This window comes from Gadus morhua, chromosome 20, assembly GCF_902167405.1.
Source record: "Gadus morhua chromosome 20, gadMor3.0, whole genome shotgun sequence".
NCBI lineage: Eukaryota > Metazoa > Chordata > Actinopteri > Gadiformes > Gadidae > Gadus > Gadus morhua.
The window spans coordinates 21,346,780-21,357,282 of NC_044067.1; the positions used below are offsets into that span (position 1 = coordinate 21,346,780).

General features: G+C 45.4%; 1 protein-coding gene across 4 annotated transcripts; it reads left to right on the plus strand.

Moving 5' to 3' along the window:
• The first annotated feature begins 324 nt into the window (after positions 1–324).
• Positions 325–9,925, plus strand: rsph1 (radial spoke head component 1). Of its 4 annotated transcripts, none has more exons than XR_003974147.1 (8): positions 325–497; positions 718–934; positions 1,055–1,160; positions 1,440–1,530; positions 6,456–6,591; positions 7,017–7,088; positions 7,996–8,107; positions 9,137–9,248. XR_003974147.1 is itself a non-coding variant. In XM_030343503.1 (8 exons), exons 2-7 carry the CDS (start codon positions 755–757, stop codon positions 9,257–9,259), a joined length of 708 nt encoding a protein of 235 aa, XP_030199363.1. In that variant the 5' UTR covers positions 330–497; positions 718–754; the 3' UTR covers positions 9,260–9,286; positions 9,730–9,925. The 4 variants fall into 4 exon arrangements, 3 of the variants coding, with proteins under 3 accessions (XP_030199363.1, XP_030199361.1, XP_030199362.1); XM_030343503.1 differs by lacking the exon at positions 7,996–8,107 and adding an exon at positions 9,730–9,925 and having other exon boundaries at positions 330–497; positions 9,137–9,286; XM_030343501.1 differs by lacking the exon at positions 7,996–8,107 and adding an exon at positions 9,730–9,925 and having other exon boundaries at positions 333–497.
• Positions 9,926–10,503: the final 578 nt, after the last annotated feature.

The following is a 10,503-nucleotide window of genomic DNA, read 5'->3' on the forward strand; positions in this document are numbered from 1 at the left end:
GGTACCCCGACAGTAGGATACGGGGGGATAGATCAGCGTCAGGCTGAAGAATATGATTTCTTTAGTGATATTATAACGTGTCAATTGAATTGTCAAATTTAATAAAAATAATTTTAATTCTACAATTAAAATTATTGTGAAAAATAAATGTAATTAATTTTATTTAATTTTACAAAGAAATTAAGATAATTAATATTAAATTATTATTATATTTAATTGTATTTTTGTCCATTAAATTGAATTTACGGAAGGTGACGTAACCACGGACAACGCCGTTACCATAGTAACTGAACACAAAACGAGCTGGAGGCTGGAGTACGCGCGCTGAACCATATCCGTCACCGTTGTCATAGTTACTGTACACAACGCGCCTGAGCATCTCCCGTTGAAGCAGATCCTTCTCTAACGTCCAACGTACGACTTCACACCCCATTACCAGTATCAATATGTCCGATGTGGGGTCTGAGGATCCGGAGGAGGATCAGAACTACCTTGGGGTGAGTCAATGAACACACGCTCTTGTCTAAGTGTGGTTAATCTTGTTCGTTAGTGGGATACATCAACAAGTGTGTGTGTGTGTGTGTGTGTGTGTGTGTGTGTGTGTGTGTGTGTGTGTGTGTGTGTGTGTGTGTGTGTGTGTGTGTGTGTGTGTGTGTGTGTGTGTGTGTGTGTGCGTGCGCGCGTGCATCTGTGCTGTGTGTGTGTATCACCTTCTAGGAATATTCTGGAGACAGAAACGAAGTAGGAGAGAGGCATGGGTCGGGCAGAGCGGTACTTCCCGGTGGAGACACGTACCAGGGACAGTATGACAGCGGCCGCCGATGCGGACAGGTGTACTGCAACCTTTCCCTTTAATTCTTTCAAAGTTTTTCTTTATTTCAAACACCAGAATGCAGTTGTTTTTTTAATCCAAGGTCGTCTTCTAAACATCCAGGTTTGCCATTATTTAGTCAAATGTTAAAGAAAAACTTCAACTTGGGCTCAAAGTTACCTGTACTGTCAGAAGCATAGATTCATAAATATATTTACTTCATGACTGTTTTTCATCTGGCAGGGAACATATCGCTTTAAGAGTGGCGCCTGCTTCATAGGAGATTACTACAATAACATCAAACAAGGACAAGGCACCCTCTACTACCCGGACGGATCCAAATATGAAGGTATCTTCAGACCCTTAAACATATTTTGTATGTGTGTGTGTGTGTGTGTGTGTGTTTGTGTGTGTGTGTGTGTGTGTGTGTGTGTGTGTGTGTGTGTGTGTGTGTGTGTGTGTGTGTGTGTGTGTGTGTGTGTGTGTGTGTGTGTTTGTGTGTGTGAGTGTGTGTGTGTGTGAGTGTGTGAGTGTGTGTGTGTGTGCGTGTGCAAGAGTGTGTTTGATGAAAATGAATATACACTTCCCAGAATTCCCCCTTACTTTTTCCGCCCTATTCCCCGGCCAGGGTCCTGGGTGGAGGACTTGCGTCAGGGCCATGGCATCTACACCTACCCTAACGGAGATAAGTACGATGGAGCGTGGCTCCGCGACGTCAGGTAGGCCTGTGATCTGCACCTCATCCTCAAAGCGCTCCCATAACAACAACACCTGGCCACCCAAGTTCATCTTTAAGCAGATTAATACTTTAATTGAGAGCAATTTACAGTTCATTGAGGTAGAGGTAATGCATCTTGTTACAAACAGGTTAGTTTGCGTTCATAGGGAAATCAAACCCAGAACCATGTGGCTGGGAGTTGAACACCTTGCAGCACAGACACTATCCTATCCTGTTTAGCACTCCCTCCCTCTACTCGGCACCACTGTCTCCTTTAATTTAGATCGTGGTTTAGCATGGCAGAATAAACAGATGCCTACATTAGGGATAGTGAGGTATGATGTATTTGATGTTTTTCAGTTAGAGTTGGCGTCCGCTAGCAGAGATATGAGAGAATAATTCACAGTTTATTCCTTCTCGGAGTTTATTTCACCTATTGTTGATTTGAGGTAATAATAACATTGGCTTAAGTCCATCCGGTCTCTAGGATATCCACTTCTCAGCTAGTTGCAAAAGGCAAAGAATTTCGGGTACATTTAAAGGTCCCATGGCATAAAAATCACTTTATGAGGTTTTCTAGCATTAATATGAGTTCCCCAAGCCTGCCTATGGTCCCCCAGTAGCTAGAAAAGGCTTTAGGTGTAAACCGCACACTAGGTATCCTGCTCCGCCTTTGAAAAATGAAAGCTCCGATTTCAAATTTGGCCCCATATGTCGTCATAAGGGCCAAGTTACCTCCCCTTTCTCTGCCTTGCCCGCCGAGAGAATTTGGCCTGCCAATGACACAATGAGCTACGACCCTGCGAGCGCCACATGTGTGTGTGTGTGTGTGTGTGTGTGTGTGTGTGTGTGTGTGTGTGTGTGTGTGTGTGTGTGTGTGTGTGTGTGTGTGTGTGTGTGTGTGTGTGTGTGTTAGTGTGTGTGTGTGTGTGTGTGTGTGTGTGTGTGTGTGTGTGTGTGTGTGTGTGTGTGTGTGTGTGTGTGTGTGTGTGTGTGTGTGTGAATGCACACACTGTAACGCAAGTGTTGTACACTTATTTTTTGTTTGGATAACCGGTCTGCTGTTAGTGTTATGGCGCATAACCCGTCGGGTTCTCTGACGTCTCTGGTATTTCCCCGACAAGAGTCGTAGTGGGGGTTATCTCAGCCATGGTTGAGAAGGAATTGGGGGAAAAGGAACGTTGTCTTTGACTCCCTGAAGTACATGAACTGCGACATAGAGGAGAAAGGGATTGTTGCCCGCGATTGTCTCCCGCCGGAGCCCCGCTGCCCGCTGCTGAGACACCTCCACCGCTAGGCACCACTGCACCACTGCCCGCTGCCCGCGGGGCTCCGCGGGGCTCCAGCGGGGCTCCGGCGGGAGACAATCGCAGGCAACCATATCTTTCTCCTCCATGTCGCAGTTCAGTCTACTTCAGATAGATAGATAGATGTATACCTTATTAATCCCGGGGGAAATTCAAGTATCCAGTAGCAGCCGAAAACATACATAAAAACAGTGCAGATGGATGTGCAAAAATACATAGATAAATAAATATAAATAAATAAATAAATAAAATGTCCATTGTTGTTATCTATTGTCCTCCCTGCCTTTACTGGGAGCTGTTGTACAGTCTGATGGCCAGGGGGACGAAAGAGTTTTTTTGTCTATTAGTGGAGCTGGACTGGGACAGCAGTCGGCCACTGAAAACACTCCTCTGCCTGGTGAAGGTGTCGTGCAGAGGGTGTTGGGTGTTGTCCAGGGTCCTTCTCTCTGCCACTGTCACCAGAGAGTCCAGCTCTGTGCCCACTACTGAGCCAGCACTCCTCACCAGTCTGTCCATTCGACCAGCGTCTCTCTTCCTGCTGCTTCCTCCCCAGCAAACCACAGCATAAAAGAGCACGCTGGCCACCACAGACTGGTAAAACATCTGCAGTAGTTTTTTGCAGATGTTGAAGGACCCCAGCCTTCTCAGGAAGTACAGACGGCTCTGCCCTTTCCTGTGTAAAGCGTCCATATTTGCTGTCCAGTCCAGCTTGTCGTCCAGCTGCAGCCCCAGATATTTATAGGTCCTGACCACCTCCACATCGACCCCCTCGATGGACACGGGTTGGAGATGTGGTTTCTTCCTTATGAAGTCCACCACCATCTCCTTGGTCTTGGAGGAGTTCAGCTGCAGATGGTTGGACCTGCACCACCTCACAAAGTCCTCAACCAGGCTCCTGTACTCCCCCTCCCTTCCATCCTTGATACAGCCAACTATCGCAGTGTCGTCTGAGTATTTCTGCACATGGCAGAGCCCAGAGTTATGCTGGAAGTCGGATGTATACAAGGTGAAGAGGACGGGAGAGAGCACGGTCCCTTGTGGTGCTCCGGTGCTGCTGACCACAGTGTCTGACGTGCAGCCCTTCAGTCTAACGTACTGTTGTCTCTTTGTGAGGTAGTCCGTAATCCATGTAACCAGGAGTTGGTCCACTCTCATCTCTGTCAGCTTGTCTCTCAGCAGGAGCGGCCGGATGGTGTTGAAGGCGCTGGATCCTCACCGCGCCGCTCTCCCTGTCCAGATGAGAGTGGGCTCTATGGAGCAGATAGAGGCATCTCCTCCACGCCCACCTTCTCCTGGTATCCAAACTGCAGTGGATCTTGTGCGTGGTGGACCTGGGGTCCATGGAGGACATGGAGCAACAGCCGTTCAAATGTCTTCATAATATGTGATGTCAGTGCTACTGGTCTGAAGTCACCCGGCTCCCTGGGGTGTTTTTTCTTAGGAACCGGGATGAGACATGAAGTCTTCCAGAGCACTGGGACCCTCCCCAGCTGCAGGCTCAGGTTGAAGACATGCTGGAGTGGCTCCCCCAGTTCAGCAGAACAGGCTTTAAGCATCCTTGGACACACTCTGTCCGGGCCTGCTGCTTTCCTTGGATGAAGCCTCCTCAGCTCTCTGCTCACCTGATCCTTGGTGATGGTGGTGGGGAGGGGGGTTGAACTGTCCATGGGTGTGGAGGGTGGGGTGGTCTGCAGTCTGAGGTGGGGGAATTGGGGGAGGTGATGGACATGGTGTGGGTGTGAAGTGGACCATCGCTGGTTGTGGGACCTGGAGTGTCAAACCTGTTAAAAAACAGGTTTAGCTGGTTTGCTCTTCCAGCATCCCCCTCTCCTGTGATGCTGCCCTTCTTCTTGCAGCCTGTGATGGTTTTCATGCCATCCTAGACCTCCCTCATGTTGTTATGCTGCAGCTTCTGTTCTACCTTCCTTCTGTATTCCTCCTTCGCCTCTCTCAGGTGGACCTTGAGTTCCATCTGTATGCGCTTCAGCTCGTCTCTGTCACCATCCTTGAATGCCCTCTTCTTCCTGTTCAGGATGTCCTTGACATTACTGGTGATCCAGGGCTTGTTGTTGGGGAAGCAGCGTACAGTTTTGATAGGGACCACAACGTCCATACAGAAGTTCAGGTAGTCAGTAGTGCAGTGTGTGACCCCCTCTATGTCCTCACCATGTGCTTCCTGCAGCACGCTCCAGTCAGTACATTCAAAGCAGTCCCTCAGAGCCTCTGCTGCTTCAGGAGACCATTTCCTGAAGGAGCGTTTGGTCGTAGACTGTCTCTTGATCTGTGTTTTGTACTGTGGCGAGAGCAGGACCAGGTTATGGTCAGACTTTCCCAGTGGGGGCAGAGGAGTGGCAGTGTAAGCTTCCCTCACGTTGGCATACAGGAGGTCTAATGTCCCGTTCTTCCTGGTGGGGCAGCTTACAAACTGGTGAAAGTCTGCCAATGTCGAGTCCAGTATCACATGGTTGAAATCCCTGGAGACAGCGATGAATGCGTCTGGGTGTTGTGTTTGCAGTCTCGCGATTGTTGAATGTATGACGTCACACGCGGTCTCTGCGTGCGCCCGCGGAGGGACGTAAACAACAACAGCGATGGCGAGGGAGAACTCTCTAGGTATGTAGTACGGTCTGAGACCTACCGCAAGCAGCTCGATGTCTCGGTCGCACACGATTTCCTTCACCGTAAGAGTCCCCCTCCGTTGCTTTTGCCGCTGCGTCCACAGTCTCGGTCCGCTCTCACTGTGGTAAATCCAGGTAGATCCACATTAGCGTCCGGGATGTTCTGGGTTAGCCAGGTTTCAGAGGGGCAAAGTAAGCTGCACTCCCTGAACGTCTTGTCCGTCCTCACAAGGGCAGCCAGCTCGTCCGTCTTGTTGGTCAAACAGTTCACATTCCCCATCATTATCGACGGAACCGAGAGCTTGTACTTCCACCGCTTAGCCGCTATCCTCGGCGGCTAAGCGGTGGAAGTACAAGCTCTCGGTGCCATGGCAACAAAAGATTAGATTTTGTAGATTGATGTGGAAGTGAAGGAACCAGAGACGTCGGAGGACCCGACGCAGTCGTTTGAGATTTATAATATCGTCTGGAGGGAGGTCCATGTAGCTTTTGGCCGTGATAAGTTATATTATATGATATAGATATCTATGTATAATATGATATTATTTAGATATAGAGCTCCAGGACTCCCACCGGAGCACCCCGAGTGTTCTAGAATATTTGCATAACACGGCCAAAAGCTGTGTACGCCTCGCCATTGCGATCCACTGTTAACACGAGCGCATGGAACCGTGGCCGCAAGCTGCTCAGGGCCACACACCCACCCTCCACCTAGTCCTGCCTCTAAAAAACGGAACGTTTGTGGAAAGCTCATTGTGGACTGGCTCGTAGTGGCTGTAATTCTGATCCTAGGCTGAATTTCTTGAACGTCTACAAGTACTGTAGAAGGAGCCCACTAACACCTATATATAGGCATCCATAAAGTAGCATGCCATGGGACCTTTAACGCTTTCGATATTCTGGTATTTATTGATTGTTGAGTAGAATCCCTTTGGTTTCTAAGAAGAAGCCTCCTGTGATGGGAGTCAGTGATAACATCTCTGTCGTTGGGTCGCTCCAAGGCACGGCCAGGGGACGTACTGGTACAACGACACCGGCTCTTCGTATAGGGGCGCCTGGAACAACGGCAAGATAGACGCAGTCGGAGAGATCCTCCATTCCAACCACCACTACAAGGGGAGCTTCCTGAATAACAATGTAAGTCTTTAAAAGTGAACCTGAAACACACACGCGCCATGGCGGTGTGGATCAATTACATTCCTGCCAGAAGAGCTTCATTCTTCCGAACATCTCCTTTGACCCCTATGTATTCGCCATCACTAGGGGTAAGCCTGTAACTAATAACTAAAAGGGCTTTTGTTATCAAATGTGCATTAAGACTGGTCAATCTGTAAAGGGAAATTAATATGATAAAGCAAGCATAAAGTGGGACGGTAAAATCCTTTGTCGTAGGAACAATGAAGTGACTAGACTTTCAAACTGGTGATTTAGAGAAAAACTGTTATTGTGTTTTGGTTTGAACGCTCAAAGTGGTATTTTCTTGAGTAGGCTTACTAAATGTCTCAAGCTAGTTTTACCTGAGAATGCTCACAGAACTGCCTCATCTGCATTGTTGGGTTCAGCCAACGGGACCGGGGAAGTACGTGTTTGACATCGGATGTGAGCAGCATGGTGATTACATTCTAACAGAACAGGTAAGCAAGATGTGACCAACGCGCACACACACAGACACACACAAACACACACACACACACACACACACGCACACACACACACACACACACACACACACAGACAAACACACACACACACACACACACACACACACACACACACACACACACAGACAAACACACACACACACACACACACACACACACACACACACACACACACACACACACATCAACATAAATATTCATCTCATATCTGCTTACCTTCTCTTTGCATAAATGCACTACCAACCATTACTGCTGATGTGCAGTACTTCTGTATGGCACTTTTACTATTTCATATAATCTTACATAATTGTTACATATATATATATATATATATATATATATATATATATATATATATATATATATATATATATATATATATATATATAAATTATGTAAGATTATATGAAATAGTAAAAGTGCCATACAGAAGAACTGCAAAATATATATATATATATATATATATATTTCCTTATATGACTGTTATTGCAACCAGCCACACTTGTACTACTTGTACTTCTAAGCTGAGCTGTTTTTTTCAGACAACAAAATTCAATGTACTGTTGACCCCGAAATAACCTACGTATTACTAATAAAACTGAAACTGAAACTCACACACAACACAACAAGAATGACCTTCTGGTCTCTTGTTTCACTAGTATGCTAGTGTTGTTTCTTGTGACACTCGTGTACACTGTACACTAGTACCTTGTCACTACAAGGTATTACAAGGCATAAAACGTTCTATATGTTCTGTGAAAGCCAGATGTTCTGTGAAAGTGTGTCATTGGGGCACACTGGTGGCAGTTGTGTGTGTGTTGCACAACTGTCTTAAGGGTGAATCTTTAAAATTTGTAAAAATATTAAATTGTCATTGCAGATACAGTGTGAGCAGCACACATAATGGATCGGATATTTTCAAATCAGATTCAATACCCTTATGGTATGTGGTCCCAGATCCAGAACATTACTGATGACCAGCCATTCGAACAGTAAGAAGTCAACAGCTATGGCAAACAGTCTGATCTGAATTGAGCATTGAGACACGTAATGTTAATACAGTCTCTTGGCCTCTGGATTGAGAGTACAACAAGTTGCAAACCAGCATGCTCTCTCTTCATGGGTTTGGCATGTCGTTGTCCTCGCTCTGCTCCTGGAGCCCTGGAGCTCAAGCTACTGGAGAGGCAATAGGAGAAGGCCCTGCATTCATGAGAACAGCATTCAAGAATATAAGAGCCACACAAACCTTAGTTTCACTTGCACACCATCAATATATTTTTTTTTATTAAGGCTCTTGTTCACAGTTTACTAGATGGGATTGGAATCACAAAACAATTGACCTGTCGCTAAGCTCCACCCTTAGAACACAGATGAGCCAATGACATTCCAGCCTCCACTTTACTCTGACAACTCCATTGAAAACCACAGGGAGGAGGCATAATATAACAATTTAATGGTGGATTTATGTTGTTTGTGTAAAAATGAATAAACATGTTCAAATGATGTGCTCGGGGTAGGCTACATGTAACACGGACAGTCGGTATCCCGAGAGACTGCAGAATGGGATATATATTTCACTGTGTGGTAGTCCAGAATGCCAACTGAATTTAAGCTTGTCCCCTTCTGTATGTATTTTAAAGTTTTGAATAAATCGCTCAGCGTAATGTAGTCCCTTTCGATTGCTTCTGGAAGAAACTTGTTTTTGTTATCCAGCCTGGTTTTTTGTCTGAGTTCGTCATGGTAACGACGGGGGGCGTGATTTAGCCACAGGTCAATTATGGATGATATTGATATGACTGTATACTTTTAAAGTCATCATTGAAAGATAACATTTGATACATTTACACAATAGTTATAGTTTGGTATAGTTTGTGATAAAGACATGAGTAACAACATTGCTAAATATGAGCTATGTTCGGCTTTCTAAGCTCTGCTATTTAAACCAGTTCTGGTAATCCCTCCTGTGTTGATGGGAGGTTTATGTTTGTCCAGTCACTGTCATGTTGTTTCTCATTCCTCAGACAGGGCCCCCTGAGGATGACGAAGGTGACTCTTCCTCTGCCCTCAAGTGGCTCCCGAGAGACATCACCGGTCCAACCATGGGGACCTCCGTGTCCACCAAGCCATCATCAGGTGGACCCTAGCTCAAATGTGATCAGTCAACACAAAATGTACTGAATATTTTCTAGAAATCTCAATATATTCCCCCAACAGACAGGTAGATAGACACATGCCCTTTAACCTACAAAGACATATCTGCCCTATTTAACTCCCAGAGGACATCCGTCGTTGCCCTTGTTGACTCCTCTTGCACCCATGAGAGTGTAAAAAAGCCCATGCAGTATTTCTAGACAACCACATCATCAAACTTTTCCGCACAACAGTTGGACACTGCTTGGAATTCATGGACCTTAACGACTTCTATTCATCAGACAAAAACTGAAACTGTGTTATGTCTATTTTATGAATAGCGATAGTCAGTGCACATGTATTTTATTATTACAATTGTTGATCAAAGTGTAAAAATAGTCATTCCAAAATACAAAGCCATAACAAAAACCTTGTGTGTGTGTGTGTGCGTGCGTGTGTGTCTCTGTGTGTGTGTGCCTAACAGATTTGGAAAAGCAAGCAGCCTCTACAGAAGATGGGAACTGACCTTTGGACCTTGATTTTTGTGCATTTGTAACATCATCATAACCACATGTTGAGCTTATTTGTTTACCGTTTTACAGTTTTGTTCTTTATGCATTTTCATCACTTTTTGACTGAACGTTATACAATAAAACATAAATAAAAAGGGTCAAAGTCTTCCACTGTCTTGATGTTGTTTGCAACATATATAGAACATGTCTCCCCCGCGCTGCTGGCCAATGGAGCCGAACGTACGCACTGGCGGCCATCTTGCCACAGTCCGCTTCTCACCCATTTGATAGTGGTACATGTACTTTTTAAATAACCAAAACTTGCTAAATTTTCAAACGGTTTGGTTTGTTATACACGGCAGCGATGTAGTTATGACACTGCATACTTATGAATAATTATGTTAGCTTCTAGAATGTTCTAAAATAGGTACACGATTATAACCACGTTAATAAAGTTTGTAAGAAACCAAACTGTTTGTAAATCGGTTGAAAATTGAGCAAGTTATGGTTATTTAAAAAGTGGGTGAGCAGCTGACTGTGGCAAGATGGTGCGGACGTTCTAGACGCCGCCGTAGACAGATTAATACTATTTCTGTACGGTGTACAGCAGGGGTCAGCAACCTTTTCAACATGCAGTGCCAGTTTGACATTTTGTCGTTAATGAGTGTGCCTTAAGCAAAAATATATACTATACTACTTGACCGTTGTAGTACGTTCTACAGCTATGCGTAGAACGTCTCCGAACA